This window comes from Hippoglossus hippoglossus, chromosome 17 (assembly GCF_009819705.1).
Source record: "Hippoglossus hippoglossus isolate fHipHip1 chromosome 17, fHipHip1.pri, whole genome shotgun sequence".
In the NCBI taxonomy this organism is placed as follows: domain Eukaryota; kingdom Metazoa; phylum Chordata; class Actinopteri; order Pleuronectiformes; family Pleuronectidae; genus Hippoglossus; species Hippoglossus hippoglossus.
The window spans coordinates 7,118,271-7,138,520 of record NC_047167.1 but is presented as its reverse complement, the minus strand read 5'-3'; the positions used below and the strand labels follow the sequence as shown (position 1 = coordinate 7,138,520).

At 40.6% G+C, this 20,250-nt stretch overlaps 1 protein-coding gene across 2 annotated transcripts in view; it reads right to left on the bottom strand.

Annotated features, from left to right (window-relative positions):
• The window catches only part of gpr158b (G protein-coupled receptor 158b), a 63,293-nt gene that overhangs the window by 4,974 nt on the left and 38,069 nt on the right, over positions 1-20,250 (bottom strand). For both annotated transcript variants that reach the window (XM_034614369.1, XM_034614370.1), the window contains exons 6-9: positions 14,808-14,917; positions 13,019-13,257; positions 7,643-7,781; positions 2,390-2,495 (exon numbers count right to left, since the gene is read on the bottom strand). In XM_034614369.1, coding sequence (XP_034470260.1) covers positions 2,390-2,495; positions 7,643-7,781; positions 13,019-13,257; positions 14,808-14,917 — 594 coding nt within the window. The remainder of the gene's footprint in view (positions 1-2,389; positions 2,496-7,642; positions 7,782-13,018; positions 13,258-14,807; positions 14,918-20,250) is intronic.

Genomic DNA, 20,250 nt, shown 5'->3' with positions numbered 1-20,250 from the left:
GGATGAACAGCATTTACCTGCAGCAATAATTTACTGAACCTTTATGGCATAAAAAAGTTACTTTGCTCTCCGCAGTCGACTCTGATAAACAAATAGTCTTTTAAATACTATGAGATTTTAACTGCAGAGCATGAACATGAACATGATAGGAGATCCATTTCATACATAATTGATTCTTGCGTTCAATAATCACCACTACATTGATTTTAACTCCAATTTCATGTAATCATTTCACTAAATTAGGATGATCTCTATCTATCCACATGACTTATTGTGATTGACAACAAGTGAATGTGCAAAACTAATAGAAATAACTCATTGAAATAAAAGTTATTCTGCTTAGTTACACTGCTAAATTTCTCTTTTTTTTTATTATGCAACATCACAAGCTGTGTATAACAAATTCTAATTTATGTTTGCAGGCACTAATCTCCTCCTCACTTGGACTCCCATGTGCAGAGAGGAAAGGTGAGATGAGGTTCAATCATTACAACAACGCAGCACATTAAGGAGAAAGGCTGATCCTTAAAGAGCAGTTTGGTTTTGACTCGATGTTCGTGGCCAAACTGTTTAGCTTTGCTGGAATAACAAACGCAGGAGCATAGAGAGCTGCAGGAACAGACGCTGTGTGAGATTTGCATCCGCCTATTATGCTTAATTATCCCAGCACACTAAACTGACTTGCACTTGTGAGGTGCCTAATTAAGAAAGAATGAAAGAACAGAGAGCACTGATGGTGTATTGCGTTGCTCACGCAGCAGGAGAATTTAATGTTTTCCATCAGACTTAGAGACTGCACATGAAGACACCCGCGGGAGTGCTCAGCTAAATTAAAATAACCACTAACGCAGTTTGAATGAGTTTAAGCTAATGGTAGCAAATGGTAGCTGTAAGTCTGTGTGTGTTCCACACTGCTAATATCAAATGAAGTTAAGATGATGAATGAACTGTTTTGCAAGCTTCTGTACAGAAGTGGCCATTATGGAAATCTGTCTGTGCTGAAAAGAACTTCTACTACAAAGGCAGGACTTTCAAATAAAAACTCTTACAGGAAAGAAAAGTAAGACTTCTACATGGATTTTGTCTCTGCTGCACTTCTGCATAAGCTGCTCTTCTATTGATTAGTTATTGTAGATACCTAAACATCATAGCTGGAGCTAAATTCTGAGCAAACAATGACACATTTGGAGCATGAAAGTAGCATTTGAGAGACTAAAATATGTTGCTCAGTGAATGTATTGACAGTTTTAACATTATATTACAAGCAATAACAACCTCTGTCAGTCCCTTTTCCTCCTTTGCCTGCTCTAAACCCCACCTCTCTGTGCTCTGACTGATAGACTCTCCCACACACTGAGCCTATGGATGATGCCAAGAATGCAAATGTGATTCTAAAATGCAAATTAATGTATTGAGCACAAAATAGATTTTTGTTTTCAAACATTAACACAACATTAATTTATGCAGAGGTCATTTATCAATTTGATGTTTTTTTAACAAGGAATTTGGTGGAGCCTTCAGCAACAGCGTGGTGCATAGTTTGAGAAAGAATACCAACATTATAATGGGAAATACTAGAAAACGTCCTGCAATAAAAATCAATAAAATTAAGCCTCGGCCAATTAAGTTTACATACATTTTTGTCCAGACTCATATGCGGCCATTGTGACATTTGACAACTAAAATCAATTAATCTTTGAGCCCAAGTGAAAACCCGTCCAAATCTGACTTAAAAAATCCTTAAAGGCAGACTTGAGAGATCATGTCCAAGAGGCGAAAAATATGTTTTTTAAGATCCGTGACCTTGACCTTTGGATCTGTGAGTCCAAGATCTGTGCCAAGTTTGAAGAAATTTCCCAGAGCATTGTTGACATATCATGCCAGAAGAAATAAACAAAAAGCTTTTGAGCCTTTCTTTGCTGCTTAGTGAACATTTTTAGAATATAAACAGTTTATAAAAATATGTGACAATTTACAAGAGAAATCTCTTTTGCTGCTCATGGACACCTGACACATGACATTAGTTTTATATAGAGCTCAAAAGTACTAAAGGCTGGAAACCACCAGTTTATGCTCATATCATTATCTTGTTCTTATCAAAAATCTTCATCTGTAAAGTAGCTGTAAGATAAATGTAATGGAGCAGAAGTAGCAGAAAATGGAAATGCTCCAATTTAAATTATGCTCTTACAAATATTCTGTAATAAAAATGTCATTTTTACAACCTCATACATTACATTTAAGCACACAGATAACTAGAGTTTGAGGCCATTCATTAATGTAGGTCTTGAGCATATGGCAGAGTCCTGAAATTTGCTTCAGTTAATAACTTACAATCCAGTAAAGTAATAACTGGCATGGTTCGTGAGCTCCAGGGACAATGTGTTACCTTTGGAATGAGCAGCAGACCCAGAGTCACAGTCACAGTCAGATGAGTGTGAGCAAAGAACAGCATGAGCATCCAGTCAGGGTGTAGTCCTGGCACCAGAGAGAACCTGCGGGAAGAACACAAACATGCAGGAGAGATTCTGTTCATTCACCAGCACTTTTTCAAAAGCATATTTGAAGTATATTTGAAAGCCAGTTGAACTGAATACTTGTCTGTGAAATATGCTCATTCTCAAGTACACACACAGACATAAAAGCAGCTTTTATTGAATCTCTGGACGAGAACAGAATGAAATGTTCCACAAACCCTGAGGTAATCTTGACTCCAGTGTAAACAGAGGCGTTAAAGCAAAACTGTGTGGAAAGTATAAAAGTAGCATTTATTCGCCTCCTTTTGAGAGGTTCTGAAAAATGTGTTTGACTACATTTGCTTTTGTGCTGTTATTTTCTGCTCAGGCATTATTCGTTTTGAATGCTTCATACTTTCTGAGAGTCTCAGACAAAACATAAGACAAAGGTTATTACACCGAACTCAAATGTTGAACAGGGTGAAAAAATTATACCTGCTAAGCATTAGCATGTTAGCAATGTCCCTGAAAAAGATCATCACCATTTCCTCAGGTTGTACAAAAATGAAGCTAACATATCCTGGATATGAGCACTGCCATGTTGCACCTTTGACACCATTTGGAGCCAGAATCCACGCAGTTGTGATTGTGGAGTCGAGCCGCGGAATCAAGGTCCTGTCGATATAGGCACTTGACCGATCATGAAAAATGAAAACTTGAAAATACATCCGCGTTATAAGAACTACCTAAAATGACATGTGATTTAATTTAGACCTGGTCCATCCACTAACATGGAGGAGGTGGGGGTTATGACCTAGATTTCACCCAGCCACCAGGGGGTGATCAAGAGGCTTCATTTTTAGGAGGCTGTCAGGTCATCCATCATCATATAAAGTCTTAGCTGTGAACGTGTTAGCATGCTGAGGTTAGCATTTAGCTTAAACCCATTGGTTTCATAATACAGCCTCAGAGAACAGCTGGCATGACGTAGACTCGTTTTCTATTATTCTCTAGTGTTTCTCTGCGTCACTGATATAAAATGTAAAAGAGTCAGGTGACCCAGCTGACGTTGAACAAGCCTCAGCTTCTGGCCTAACTCCATTCCACAGATCCACTCTTGATCCAGAGCCACCTGGAGGCTTACTCAGCAGCATCCATGTTGTTATAGTTTGTGGATGGCCCTCCTCCTCCTCCTCCTCCTCCTCAGCCTCCTCCTCCTCCTCCTCCTCCTCCTCCTCAGCCTGTGATGCAGAGTGCAGTGTCAGCCCTGCAGGGGGATTGTCCCACAAAGACTCTGCTCCCTTCCTCCAGGTAAGCACCTTGCCATGTCTATAGCAGTCATTGACAAGGTTTAAAAGCCTCCCCACACAGTCCTCCCATGGCATGGTCAGCTCCAGCATGACAGCATTCTTCACAGTCTGATAACAGAATGATGTCAAGTCTGTCAAGTCTGAGGGCGATAAGTGCTATGCTGAGCAAACTTGAGTTGCCTTCCCAGATCCACTGTCAGCTGCGGTGATAAACCATGTTGTGGCTGTAGGTGTTGCTCTTGGCTCTGGTGAAGCTGATGTTCTGCTTTAAGGGGTTTGACGTCCTGCAGCTGGTGACGGTGCTACAAATCAGCTCTGTGACGGTGTTGAGCACCTGGTTGTGCTGCCAGCGATATCAGCATTTGCCCAGAGCCTTTGAACAGCACACAGAGATAATTTCCTCAGCAGAGGATCCTTCTCTATTAAAGGTTAGGGTTGGTAAGTTGTTTCTGAAACACTTTTGTACAATTTGTTGTCTGAAAAAAAGCTATTGTGGCCATGGCAGGACTGTAATAAACAAGACCAATCATTTAATTTGGACGGAATTAAATGATTGGGTAGTGTACCTGTCTGTCACTAACCGACCTGCCTTACTGCACAAATCCTGCATTCTCACTGTTCATGACTGGAGTCTTCAGCCAGATAGGCACACACCGCCGAAGCAGAGACGATAGCCAATGGTTCGTGAGCAAGTCACGGAAAAGTCGGCTTCTAGCAGCAGTTGGGCAGTGCACGTCCATATAGCTTTGAAGAAAGGGCCAATGGTAGGGGGTGAGATCATGGGGTGCATATTTCAAAGTGTAGCTTGCTCTTGCTAGCTTTTCTAGAATTACGAACCGTGGCTTTAAATCCATCCTTTTAAAAGCAATCCACCAAGGGGCAAGCTCACCGGGCTTCAGGGAATCGGAGATGGCACTACTCTGATTGGTTTATTGCATGTTTGCCCAAAGCACAACCACGATTAAGAGACAAGGTAAAGCTCTTTTGACTGTGCCTGGTGTAGCAATGTTTTTTTCTGCCATTAAAGAAAAAGTGGATTTTCAAGACAACCTAAAGCCATGTGCTTTGGACCATGCCCTTCCATCATTAAAATAGGAGCCCTATATGTTTTCATTTTTATTGTACATCTTTTCGCAGCTGGTTGCACCATCTCAAATGATACTATAATGTATTCCTGTGTCTTCTGGCTTGATAGCTCGTCAAATGTATCCTGTTGCTAAGATTTCCCGTAACGCTTGTCTACTTCCCTAACATCTCAACAGGTGTGGCTGAGAATACAAATGTCAGGTCTCTTGGCATGCAGGTAAATGGACCGCTACCCCAGACAATGAAAGTGTAATATGGATAGAATAACCTAATAGACTCAGACTTGATTGGCAAAGAGCATCACAGACGATTCCCTATACGCCACATGCAGACTTTATGTGGAATGTAGACTGATGTAATTTTATAAATCCGCGCTGCCTTTAACTGTCTGCCCTTCCTAATGACTTTAAAATTGATTTTACAGCATCTTACTACTTTCTTTAAAGTCGCCGTGCTCAGACTTGCAGCTTATTTTTTGTGGTTATCTTAATCCCTTCAGCCTGATCACGGTTTGAGATTTTCACATCAATTAGATGTTGAGTTATTTTATAAAAGTTTATAGAACAGAGGAGGGATATTGTTTTCTGTCCCCATCAGCAAAACAGCAGCTCAAACATTTTTCGCTCAAACAAATCTTGTCCTATTTCTGTCACCACTGCCTCAATCCAGACGGGTGCAGAATCTATGTCAAAGCTCACAGCAGTGATGTTGGTTGCTTGTGGTTTGTGTTTAACATTTCAAGCCATAATTACTCTTATCGCCGGTGCATTAAAGCAGAGTTGATATTGTATTCATGAGCACCAGAGCCGCTAATTGCACCTATTATTAGTGGAACATGTAAAAAAATACACAAAAACCTAAATTGGCTCTAATGAATGGTTGTATTTCAGCACCAATTTTCCGCAGCCAGTTAAAGCCTCACATAATGACAGATGAAGCAAAAGCAAGCTATAATTATTGTGCATATTCTGTTAAATGTGTGAAAATATATCTCTGCCAGGACCAAGACTTCTTGATGAGACTGGGACGAGAGATAGCGTGAGTTTCACCTTCATTCATCAAAGATCCACCAAGGTGACTCAGAGATCGTTGGCCCTTTACTCCCAATAAGCAAATTCACATTCATAATTTATATTAGACATCTAAAAGCATAGTGTGTGTGTATGTGTGTGTGTGTGTGTGTGTGCTACACAAACACAAGTCCAGCGTTATCTTTGGACTGCAGCAGGAGACTGCTGTCAGCTCACCAAGAAAAAAAAGAAACACTCTAATGTTTTTATTCCCCAGAAAGCAAAGAACAGCTTGATTTATAACTGTTTCTCAGCACTGACAAAGGTGTACCCACTGGATTTTTCAGTTTCTTAACAGATTAAAAGAATGTGTTTTTGTTTTTTTTGTCCCACTGAGCACAATAGACTGCTGCCTAAATGAAAGAATATTCAATCAGGAGCAGTTTTATCGGAGGAAGTGTGACAAATGGAATTGCTTTGCCCGGGGCACCAGCAGGCGCTTTGTGATCACGTGACCATTCGGTCCCACTGTAACCGGACTGAGAAAATGTTCCGTGGTTTAAGAGTCATGATAAAGTGATGATAAAAAAAATGTTAAACTGTATTTTTTGTCTTTTACACAGATATTCCAAAAAGTTTAAACAGACACATTAATAACAACAGTGTTAAATACAGAGTCAGCTAAAAGGAGGCCCACAAGATTTGACTTTCAACAATGGCGGAACTTTTGAGGAGGGATTTGGTCAAAAAAACTACAGGCTACTTCACTTGGGCACAGTATTGGATGCTTGACAACCATTGCCAACGTAAAGGACTCGTGGAAGTATGTGGGCAACGACGGTTACATTGTTTGAAATGGACGTATCTCTTTTTGAACGTAAAGGCAGCATAGGTGAGCCTTTAGATGAATAATAGAATGATTCAAAAAAATGATTTAGCACATGCACAAATTAAAACAAAGAGCTGCCTGGAAACACAAAAAACATTCTTCAAACCACCTTTTACGAGTAAATGGAGTCCAATATTCAATCTATTTTTAGCTGGTCTCCATTAACTCCTGAGGGACAAATTTGGCTCTTTAGCGGGTAAATAACTCGATGAAAGCCTTTGGTTTTCCTGACTTTATTTGAGTTGTGGGTATTTTTAAGAAAATAAATGACAGTTACTAAATTTAAAAGAATGTTATGATAACCTAAAAGTTGACTAATTGAGCACAATTCCGTAACTAGAGCAGTTGAATTAAACCTCTATGCGAGACAGACAGTTGCACAGAACTGAGAGTTTATTTTGGTCTCTGGCACAGTAGATCTATGCTGTGCATCTGGGAAGACATTTTGTATTCACCTCCTTTCAACTGGCTTACCCTGCACTCAGCTGACACTGTTCGTTTCCCTGATGAAGGGGGCGGATGAAGCCTCTGCCTTTCATCTGACACGATCAACACTTGTAATGCCCAAGCTAACAGGAAAATATAATCATGATTAAACAGCAGCTTGTACTGCAAGAAGGGGTAAAGTCATCTAAGCCCCCCGCCACTATTCGTGCCACTTCCACCACTGTCAGCGACATTCATCAAGTCAAAGTGTGATATTTCATGGTTCCACAGTCTTGGCTCTGTTTCATGCCTCTTTCATGTCCCTCTCTAGAACTTCCTCTTTTCTTTTTCTCTCTCTCAGTGATCATGTAAGAAGACAGACTGCACTTCTGGCCACAAATTGCTTTCTCTCACTCACTGTTCATGCCCACTCATGCCTGTTTCCACTCGGTTTTCATTATTCACCTGATGATGTGGAAGATGGCCGATATGAGGAGCTCATTGTAGATGGCCACAGCCATGTAACGTGGTTCGTGGAAAGCCGAGGGCACGGTGCGGACAGCGTAGCAGAGGTACACGCCCCACAGCAGGAACAGGAACTCCGCTGGGAAACAAACAGAACAAACAACAATAAGATAGCCGAGATGGTTAGAGGAAATATGTGATTTATAGTTGTGATTGTCTTTGTCTTAAAGTGAGTGTTTTTCCCCACTTAAAAATTATGACGTGCATAAAATACCTCCTGTGTAGCTAGCATTTGTGTCTTGACCTTAGTATTTAAAGATTAATGGGGCATCCCCACTTTTTTCAAAAATTAAGTTTACATATCCCAGATATAGGTGCAGCCATCTTGTGCTTTGGACTTCATTTGGAGCCATAGCCTGCACATTAGTGATCGTGGTGTAGAGCTGAGGTCCCATTCACCCCAATTGTATTGCATCAAATGACAAATTAAAACCAAACTTACTGGAAAAAATAAAGACTTAGATATACATCAGATAAGAACTACCTAAAACCATCTTTGAAACAAATGTATTAACATAACGTACACTTTGACTTAGTTTGGTCCATGGAGGAGGCAGGGTTTATAACCTATACTGCAGCCAGCCACCAGGGGTTGATCAAGCTAGCCTGGCTTTCTGTAGCGTAAAAAAAAAGCCCTCTCCACCATCTACAAAGCTTTTTTCGAGTAATTGAATCATAAACGCAAATGTAAAAAACAAAAAATTGTGGTTTTAAGGGAGTTAGAGTCTATCCACCTCTCCATCCAAAAACAGTCGGTAAGCAAAGGTTTTAGTTTACTGTTGGTCTCTAGAGACGCCTAGCAACCAGACTGTAATAAAGACAGGTTCGAATTTTTACTTCTCCGAATTTTGATGGATTAAACAAATGAAAACGCAACATGTTACATTGTTAGCTTTAAAATTTTTAAACCTCTGGACACATCCAAGCTAACTGTTCTTTCTTTTTCCCATTGTCTATGCTAGGCTAGGCTAATCACCTCCTGGACAGACTTGAAAGTGGTACCAATCACCTTGTCTCACTCTTGGAAAAAAAAATCCTAGTACCGATTTACAGTCTTTTTAACTGGACAAGTCTTGTCCTGGAATTCCCTGCACATTAAACCTGCTTTGGCACAAGACGCTGACAGTGCTGACTGCAATAATGAAGTTTCAAATTTAGCAGTTCCTAACTTAGCGAGATTCCACCCGTGTTTGAAGTGTTTCCTCCAAATGAGGCATCTGCTTCCTCGACAGCTTGTTGACTCATCCCTCCTATCGTCTGATCTCACCAAGGTCACACAGCCCGACTAAAATTCACAGAGAATGCGTATTTTAAAAACGCAGGCGTCTCTACAGTTACTTATCAAGATATTTCAGAATATTCAGCACAGTGTGTGTGCACAGACAACTCATTATCACCTACAATGTCAGTGTAATGGAAGTCTACAGAACATCATTTTCTAAAATCAATAGTAATTATTTTGGATGTGATGAAGATGATTCAGTTCAGCATTTTAGAGGCAGCTAAATATGTCTTGGAGGCGTGTAATACATTTTGTACTTGCTGCTCTCTGGTGTAGAACAAATAGATGATGCTTTTACTGCTAGTGCAGTGCCCGTTATAAACATGTCTGTTTGGAATGAGCTGTCCTCTTGGCCTGTGTTAAAAGCTCTGGAGCTACTTCAGAATTATTCCTTGTCATTAGTGAGTCCTCCTCAAACAGTTTTACAATATACTGTTACTTTTTCATTGTTTGTGTGCTGGACATTGTGTGCAGAGCTTTTTATAAACAGTCGGTGCAGAGTGAAGTTGAAAACCGTGTTCATCCTACCTGGTTTATTCTCAATTACATTTTATTGTCAATGTTTTTCATAAAATGAAACTAAAGTTGCTGTATTTACTGTTCATGTGCGGTTACTATATATGTGTTTGAATTATTTACGTATAATTGTTGTTATTTTTTCAGAAATTGCATTTCACTTATTTCACAGGTCTGTTAAGCCGCCGACACAATCTTCAGACCCAAGTTCACTGCCCCCCGCCCCACTGACTGCTACAGAATACAACATTTTTATATTATATTTAGAATATATAGAATGTATTGTGTGTCCAAATCATAACAAACTCAACACTGCACTTCCCGGGCCATTAACATTACAGTCTGAAGCCGATAAGACAGGGGGTTTGCAGGATATGCGTTTCCACAGACAGACATTTGTTTGTGGAATTCGTAGGTGGATGTGCTGTGTATGAAAATGAGAACCACAAAGTCAAAGGTTTTCTCCTGGTACCATGTACACAAACTTGTTGTTTTGTTTCCAGACAGCCAACAGCACTAAGAACTGTGCCAAGAACTGCTTTGGCAGACAAGGCCATAAAGTCTTTACAGTGATTACAGACATTAATATTTATGAATAGGCCCAGTCTATAAATCATCACTAATTACATGCTACTTAGCCTCTGAATGGGAGGCACAGAGAGCTGTTTGCAAGAAGGAAAGGATAACAATCCCACTAATGAAGATGAATGGTTGATTCATATGAATTGTTCATTGCTGACATTATCAATGCTGTGTCACATCAGTTTCAGGACAAAATAGGATGATTTATTCATTTTTATATCAGACGTGTTTTCTTGTTGGTACCAAGACAAAACAAGCATAAACAGCAATTAGATTAATTATCGCAAACATGTCATGCGCCGTCTCTCTCTGGGTGCTTCCTGCCCTTCATAGACAACACCAGGGTGTCCTCAATGGCTGTCAGAGGAAACAGTGGGGCTCCCTCATCTACTATCTGGACTAGAGTGCACACACACAAATGCACGCTGACGCACACAAACACTCAGATGCAGGAAACAGACAGAGGGCCTGTTGCACGCTTCGTCTTTCATTCCATTTAAAGGCCGTGTCTCTGAAGATGTTTCTGTTCCTCTTTCCCGTCTCCAGAGTGTCCTTAGTTGTCCTTCCATCAGCAGCTCTCTTCCTCTAACGTTCCTGCTCCTCCTCGGCTGCTGGAAAACTCTCCTTGCATCACTGCCCACATCCCTACAAGCTTTGTACTTCACAGACTCCTCTCGTCTTTTCCCCTGCCACTCTCGCTCTCTGTCTGTCTATCAGTTTTCAGTGGCAGACCAAGCATTTCTCAGGGATCCATCCTTTTCCTCTTTCCAAACTGGATTAGTGTCCCCTGCTGTCAGACTGGCTTCAGTGAGGTGCCCATCACTGCCTCCTGCTTCAGGAATCTGTCATTAGGAGGTGACTCACACACACACAAGGCTGTCTGGGTCTAGAGACACTTGAAGGATACTTCCTCCAACTTCTAAAGAATCAACCCACTCTTTATACATGTTAGCGGATCAGTGCAATAAATTCTTACATTATAACGACTATGTGTGGGAATGACACACTCAGTCCAGCCAGCCGGGAATCAAACTAGTGACTCACGGCTCAGAGCATATATTCCCAAGTGGTATGTGTCCTAATCACATCAGGCCGTCTTGATAATGATGTGTTTCACCAGATTTAGAGGACAACAATCACGTCTCTCTGTCGCATCTTCAAACTGATCGTCAATTTACAAGAAGCTGCTGGAACCATAATGTCAGTCAACAAAAACAGCATCATCACCCACTTTTAGCACATTTGGAAATTGTTGATTCCACTCCTCATGTGCAATTTAGGCCATATAAATATTATTAAGGCACCTGCACATAGCAGGACACCCATATGTTTTTTTGGTACATTCTCAGCTCTCTCATAGTGAGGCTCAAATATGACCTATGGAGCGTTGTGTAAACAGATCATTTGGCCTTAGAGTTGAAAAATTGAAGTGCGCTTAAATCACTTGTAAAAAGACACCTTTACTCATGTGGATGAATTGTTTTGATGCTTGAAATGGGTTTACAAAAGTCCTACGTTCATAAAATTTATGGAAATTGTGTGATAAATTTGAAATAACTGTGAAAAATGAAATAATACTGTTTGAGTAAAAGTGTTATGTCACTCTACATCCGCTAAATGTTAGAGGGATTGAGATAAATGGGGCCTGAATAATGATGTCATTGTAACATATCAAGAGGCATGGGATGTGAGCACATGGAAAATTATCATGACAATAATTGCCTCGTCGAAATTTGCTGCTCTCTGTGGCATTTTCTCACGTTCTGTCTGTTTCCAAGGCGATGGGTATGTCTTTTGAGATTTCCTGAGTGTTGATTGGCTGGTATCACACAATAGGTAGGCAGATGTCACATGTCATATGTCATGTTGCTTTAGATGCACATAAGCAGGTTAAGCTTGAAATTGGGATTGATTTAAGATACTAGGAGATAATCTGATGCAGTTTTTTTCAAGGTCAAGGTTTCAAAGCAAATAATGAAAACAAATCACAAACAAGGTTCAGCCGCCTACCCATCCCAGTCATTTTTGTACAGTCCCTAAGAGGCTATAATTAGGCTACAGGTCAAAATTGGTAAAAAGGCTGTAGGGACAACTCAATCAAAATGAATTTCTCAGAGTCTGGTTCATTTACATTTCATGTGTGGCTTAGAACTTATTCTCAGCAGTAACTACAAGACAGATAAACAATAAAAATATTTCAGTGAAGCATTTTATTTCCCTTCAGTTCCAATAACAAATCCTATACATGTGGTGAATAGACTGTGACTATACTGTTTGCTTCCATATGTTTTATGATGTTCTGTACAACATTGCAGCATTTTATTGAGCAATAGATTATTGCCTATGGTTAATAGGTGACAGGCTCATCCTCTGGAACATCCTTGGGGCCTTCCCTGTGGTAAAGGCCTGTATAAATAAATGAGAGTTTTAAGGATACCCCCAGCCCAGGGTCCAAAAAGAGCCAGAGACACTCCATCTCTTTTATTAGAGTCTTCCTCTCTAACATGTTGTAACATTCTTTAAACTGTTTGTGCAGGAAAAATGTAATCAAACATTGGACAAATTAAAGTAGTTGCAACTGTATCCATTAAACCTCAAGTTCAGTTCAGAGCATCTAGAACACTAAATAAACATAAGCCTAAATGTCAAAATCTAAAATGAAAATAGCCTAAATAAGTTAATAACAAGTTTATAGTACCACAAGCATTTACAGCCAAAACATTCCACCACTATTCTTCGTTTTTTTCCCCCTCACCCTGACCACAAGTCAAAAAGTTTCCAAGTTAAATTTAATCTTAATCCTCACCCAGGCAGCGTAGACCCGAGCTATAAGCCCAAAAGCTCCTTACAGTTAAGTGGCACCAACATTTCCTCACTCTGGATGATTTCTTGTCCTGTAGACGTCAACAGCGGCCACGTGTAAACACAACACTCACCCACGGCCATCATGTAGTCCCATCGGTCCAGCAGACACATGCTGAACTGGAGTCCCTCAGGGGTGAGGCCTGCAGCGATCAGCGCCCGACTCAGCTCGGGGTTCTGGCACACGGCTGAGGTCCAGGCCACCAGGAACCACAGCACCACCAGAAGAATCACCGCCAGCAGCCGCACGACACGCCAGCTGGTCATGTACGGTGTCCTCTGGGCTGTGCGGGACAGGAACACCTTTAACACCCTGGGAGAAGGTGAGAGAAGACGACGACGACAGCAGCATGAACATGAGAGACCGCTGCAGGAAATCATGATGAGCAGCACAGGTTAATAAGAGATGCTCTCTCCGACACTGACACCTCATTAACATGCCCACTTGAATTAAAAGCAGCAGGGAGAGAAGATGATGATATTTGAATTCATTCGTGTTTGTCGAGTATGTTCAGTTTAATTCATGCTAATATATCTTCTCTTTTGCTGCAGGGTGAAATAGAGTAACATCAGAGCAACACAGGGCAACACATGTGTTGCTTTAACCCCTTGGTAAATTTCTCGTGGGTGTCGGTTTGTAGTTTTTTTCCCGGAGGTGTGTGGACACGGCTGATTATTGACATAAACCTTGAAGTGCACGCAGAACAGTTTATTTATAGGTTGCACAGTTGTGGTTACCACTGCACGCACAGATGACAACATGACGTAAAAGGGAATTTAAAATGCAACACTTCAGCCAGAACAGTTGCAATAGCCAGTGGCGGATCTAGGATTTTTCTAAATCAAAGGCCATAAAAGGGCCACAACTTACACAGAGGGGCCAATTAAATGTCCAAGATTAATTTAGTAAGGTTCACATTTAGTTCATTCCTTATTTACGGTTAGCTCTGTAGCTTTGAGCCACACATCATTGAAAATATTTAGATAATTGTTCCCTGTTCAAGCACATTGTGTTTTCCAAAGAATACAAATTCTTAACAAATTGTCAGATTCATTGTTAGTATTGTTATCAAGTGACTAGTTATTTTTTAAAGACCACTGACACAAGACAGGCATTTCTGGAGCCAATCAGATATCACCTTGGGCCAGTGCCCCCCTGGCCTTGCCCCTGGATCCGCCCATGGTAGTAGCTCAAGATGATCTGATGCTTGAGAAGTATAACTGTTTGGGGAGAAAGATTCACGTACTCTAGACAGAAAAGCAGTCAGATCTCTGTTTCCTCTGCTCAGCTGCCTCTACCAGACATGACTAATATCGTATCTCTCATATATTCAGTGGGACCAGGCTGTAAGAGCTTGGCCCTTGGGCACACTTCACGCCCAGCAAGCTCGAGAAAAAATATCAACTAATTCGTAATTTTGCCCAGAGAACTCTTTGGTGGGCCTTTGACCCCCTTCTCCAATCTCAGCAACACCTGCTCAGAGCTGGAAGTGTGTGTGTGTGTGTGTGTGTGTGTGTTTTTGTCTGAGAGATACTTCAGCAGGCAGACAAAGATAGACTGGACCTGATGTGAAATGCAAATGTGCTTATTGGCAAAACTGCATGCATGAGTGTGTGCACACGGGGGTTTGCGGTCTGAGAGGGAGCTGAATTATTGAGAGGAGAGGAGAGAAGAGGAGAGGAAAGGAGAGACAAGGGGAGGAAATAGGAGGAGAGAAGAAAAGGAAACAATGAAAGGAAATGAGACAGAGGATTGGAGATATAAGGAAACAAAATGAGGAGAGAAAGGAGAGAGGGAAAGGGTCGATCTTTAGTTCTCTATTTTAGAGAGAAGAAGAATTCATGTGAGGGTGTTTCCAGTACCTGTACAGTTTGAGGATGATGGTGCCGTACATGATGGCGAAACCCAGGAGGCGGACCCACCTCAGGAGGATACATCGAAACACACTGGGGTGGAAGTACAGGATCATCACCTAGAGCGAGGTACAGCAGCGTCAGTGTTCACACACACACACACACACACTCAGGGACACACTAATCATGTTATAATGTCATTATTTGTCTTGTAAGCTGTAAATCACACGCATCCCCTCCCTGTCATATTCCTTGTGGTCACACAGAAGGAATCAGAAATGAAAATGGAGTGAGTCTGCAGCGTGTGAGAACCGGAGCTGGGAGCAGGTTTGAACATGTACACATCTCCCACCTCCACCGCCCCCGCTGACATCTCTGAACCGTATGTTGTTCATATGTCAGCTACCGGCGCACTATGGATGAAAGAGTTTGAAGGGTTTGTTTCCATTAGTTTTTCCTTATTATTCTATTTGAGCCATCAACACATTTCTATGAATTTTATTTGTATTGTTTTATACATTCGACTTGTTAATGAAATTTAATTAAAAGACAGATTCTATCCCTTTTATTTCTTTCATCTCTATTAATCTCTTAACCTCTTTTTTAAATCTCTTTTATTCAGCTTGAAATTAGCTTTGAACTGTGCTCCCTGATATTGAATCAATTTCTTTTCATTTCTGTGTTATTTTTTAACAGCACCTTGAATCTGCCTCTGTGTATGAAATGTGTTTTATGAATAAAAGTGCCTTGCCGTGCCTTATGAGCATATGTATGACTTGTGTTGATTCGTGTTTTATTCATGCATGGACATAAAGTGTTTCTCTGCACATGTGGATGTATTTGTCTTTTCTGACTCTCTGCCTGATTTGTAGGGAAGTAGGGAAATTGCCCGTGATTGGTAAAATGTCAGCCTTTCATTTTCTGCTTGGTGTGAGGTTTATTTGAACGTCTTACTGGTAAATGTGTTTCATTTCATGTGTGTGTATTTCAGCAGGACGCCACCCGTCACATCTTCAGTGACCTGAGAGAAGCTCCAGACTTTGCCCATTTCCACTATAGCTGCTTCACTCAGCTTGTGGATACCCATTCTCCACACTGTTTAAAGATGTCTCCCTCCTGAGTCTTGCTGTATTACTGTCGGCTAGGGCTGGTCGATAAAACCATAAAGAGAATTATCGCGAAATAACTTTTCCTCGATAGAAATATAAGACATGGTCGATAGAACGTCAATAGAACTCATTCCATCCATGTTTTGACAGACAACACAAATAGCAAAAGATAATGAGAATGATAGAATAGAGAGAATGAGAGAATAGCGCCACATCAGGTTAGGTTGACGCACACAGCAGAGCGTAGGAGTAGCAGCTGGCAGCAGCACACGGGTAATATTTTAGCTACTGCAGCCTTGCAAACCAGTACATCAGGAGTGGAAGCGAGATTAAAGAAAAAAAAATGTTCACGAAAACTCGAGATACAGTGTTACAGAAGAGGACCGATCCCAACAGACACATCCCAAGGCTCAAAAGATGAGGGCATAGCCTGTTGAAAGCCTCATTTAAGCTACATGATTGTTGAACCCAGAGGTCACCTGATGAATAATGATGAATGTTGAGTATCACAATAGAGATAATGAATAATGCAAGAGGTCCACTTGTCATAATCAGAACTGTTATTAAAAATATACAGATAAAAAAGATGCATGTCTTTCACGAGAGGTGGTCATTTGTCTGTCACTGCCTTAACAAGTCACTGTCTGCACTATTTGATTGATTTGGCCACTTGGGGGCAGCACATCAAGCTGTAAACCATAAAATCCTGGATCTTGCACATTTGAAGCCGAAGTCTGCACAGTAGCGATCAGGGGATGGAGCTGGAGTAGCGAGGTCCCACTGATACATGCACTCGACAAATCGGAGGTCGGTCTCAGCTGTCAATCATGAGGTTTTTATAACGTCAAATTACTAAATAAAACCAAACTTATAGGAAAAATTAACAACTGCACAAACATAACAGAAAATTACACTAACCACATTTGCGAAAAATGTAATTGACCCATTTCCCATCCACTAACATGGAGGAGGCGGGATTTATGACCTATACTGCAGCCAGCCACCAGGCAGCGATCAAGGCACTTTAGCTTCACTTTCGGGAAGATGTCATCCATCTTTATATACAGTCTATGCTGTAAACACATCTTTGAATTATTATCACCTTATAAAGCGGACACGGCTCATTTACACAGATAAACAGATACACAGAGCAACACTAGCATTCGGTCAGAGATGTGTTTGAGTCAAAAAGTCCTTCAACCTCAACAGCCACACCGATTTGTCCTTTACCCTCAGAAACAGGTGAAAATCACGCAATTTATTCGCTGTATGCACAAAGAGTCAGATTTAGGAAAAAGTTGAGGTTTGGGTTAAATGGGGTCTTGGTGAAGAATATAGGACATCTCCATCATGCAATATAAAAGTTGTGATAACCTCCAAAGTTCCCATTTTGTTAAGAAAAAATATCTGAAGTGAGACTGAGGCGTCAGCGGCTTGAGTTAGACCAGTCACTTTACAAAATTAGTCTTTTTAGTATGAAATTTCCTCCCTGAGTCACTTTGATTGGACAAACTCAGACTGCTGAAATCGCATATTAACTTCAGCTGAACTTTAGAATTAATTTTGTTTCACAGAGTGATGACAGTGGATTTCTTTCTCCCCAATCATGTCCACTTAAATATGAATCTCTTTGGAGACAGGAGGAATAATTACAGCCACCATTAACTCTTTTTATATACATGTGGCCCTGTAAGTTCATTAAGTGTATTAAGAGTTTATCAGAGGGTGATGAAGTGAAGTTTGCTCAAACAAACAAAAACAAGCATCAATGGTAAAATAGAATTCACAGAAACGGTATGGAATAGTATATATTATACATTATATATTACATAGTATATAGATTTCATATTACCATCACCTGCAATCTGTACCTGAGAGTAGCTACCTGAGTATAACAGTGTGTATATACAGTATAAATATAAATAACAGTAAAGTTGTAGGATTGTTACACCTACACTATGTGTTTTCACCCTTTTCTTTTATATAGTCTCTGTATGTGTCAACCCAGTGATACACTGCTGTCCAGAGTGTAGCTAACACCTTACTTAATGTGTACTAGTACAGGATCAAATTCTCCATGACCTGTGTAGCATTAATGATTAATCAGTAAATCTCTGAAGTGTCAACTTGATTCTTATCCATACTACACTGTATATCACACTGAATAATGTCCAGCTGTGGGAGGTAGTGAGGTAGTTACAGATGTAGTAGAAGCGCCTCCCTGAGGAGCGCAGACGGTGATTTATCCCCACTCTTACGATGTCTTGGCATTCAAGAGACAGCGTAATTAATCTTACCAAACAACAGCACCTGTAACCTCTTTTCCAGCAGAAAACGAAGCTGAGCGTCAAAGTCAGCAACACAACCAGCCAGACCTGAGGCTGCAAGAGTCTGGCTGTGAGATGTGTTCAAAGAAAAGTAAAATTCAGGAATAAAAAAGAACAATTCACTCTGTGCTAAGAGAACGGTACAAAGATGGAATGATGAAATTACAGGGGGAAAAAAACTAAAACCATCTTCCACAGTGAATCAGGAAGTTACCAGTAAAATAGTTTCTAGATGCTTTGAAAAATATCACAAGAACCTAACCAGTGAACTAACCTACAACTTTTACCTGCTTTAAATCATCTTTCTTCAATGTTTGTGCTGCCAATGCAGTGCCTGTTGTAAACCTGTTAGAAAACTTTGTGTTCATCCTACCTGGTTTAACTACAATAAAGATTTTATAACCAATGCTTTTCATAAAATGAACCTGAATTTGCTTTTTTACTGTTCACATGTGTTCAAGTTTAAATGATTCATTGAATTGTATTTTTCATACACTGCATGTTGGCTATTGCAGAGGTCTGTTAAGCAACCGAAACAATCTTCAAACCCAAGTTCACAACTTTTCAAAATAAAAGCTCTGTAATTCAGCTCAATATAAAGCATTTTAGCAACAAAACAAATGTTTAGCTTTTACTTTGAAGACAATTTGCCATAGAGAAAGTGACGCTGTGAATGTTGTTGCCATGCCGGAGATCAACACCAGTGACTCTGGTGAGAGTTTCTGTCCAATTTGGTGAAAAAAAAAAGAAATCGAAGTATCTAAATGATCTGGCAGGACAGATATTATCGGTCGGAGGCTGCAAGCTGCTGACTACATCTGTGGTTTAGTGAGGATGAAGACGAAAACATGTTCAACATGGTCCAGAGACTGGCAGCACGCCACCCCACTCCCACTGAGGCCTAAAGAGCACCGCCTGTCTATTTAATCTTTATTAATAATGAATGCATTGTGTGTCCAAATCGCACCTATTATTAACAATACACATTTCAAGTGTGAAGCCAATAAGTTGAATGATTCGCAAGACGTGTTCCACACTAAGACAGACAGACAGACAGACAGACAGACAGACAGACAGACAGACAGACAGACAGACAGACAGACAGACAGACAGGCAGGCATTTGTGGAATTAGTGCACAGATAATCTAATACAGCCTCAAAGTTGACCAGACATATGTCACCCTTTCAGTCTTTCTCGACATGTCTGGGGGCAACTTTAAACCATTGTAACGTTGTTATTTTTCCAGCCTTCAGTGTGTCCGCTCTTCGTTCACCTCACCTGATTAACAACATGACACACGTTTGTCGGAGCACAGCAGCAGCATCACTTTCCCTCCATCCACAATCCCCATCAAAACCTTGCAGAGCCAAAGTCTGTCATTGGTATGCTGGTCATGAGAGAGCGGGCAGGGAGTCCATTTTATACCCAAGAACAGGAATTATAGCAGTTACTTTTTAATGCTCCACCACTGGCTCTGAGTCGCTGGTGCAGCTCAGGATCTGATAAATCAGTTGCTATATGGAAGACAGACAGGTATGCCATTTTATGGCTCCATTTTAAAAGGAATTTGCAACCAAAAGTTAATCCCTCCATATTTTCAACAGACACATTTTCAACATTACAGAAATAGTTTGGCAGACAGTATTAATATTACTCACTCCTCAAAAAATCTTCAAAAGTTGTTCGATATTTCACTGAAATAGGCACATTGCTGCTACTTTCATTTCCACTTCTCACCCCAAACACCCGTTCTTGCATTGAGTAACTTTGGTGATCAGGTACGATCTCCTGTGAGAAGAAGTGTGTACCTGACTGGTATTGTCAATTGTTAGAATCAGGCCCAGCAAGAGTATTGTCAAACTGCAGATCAGTTAAAAAGACTTTATAAACCTTTTACTTTTATCATATTCAGCGAGGAAACAATTCTAAACAGAGTTTGGTGTAGCTTCTATGTGTAGCTGCAGAGGGCGCTGTTGCTCAGTAAGAGTTACATGGTGTTGCTTTAATAACAATAA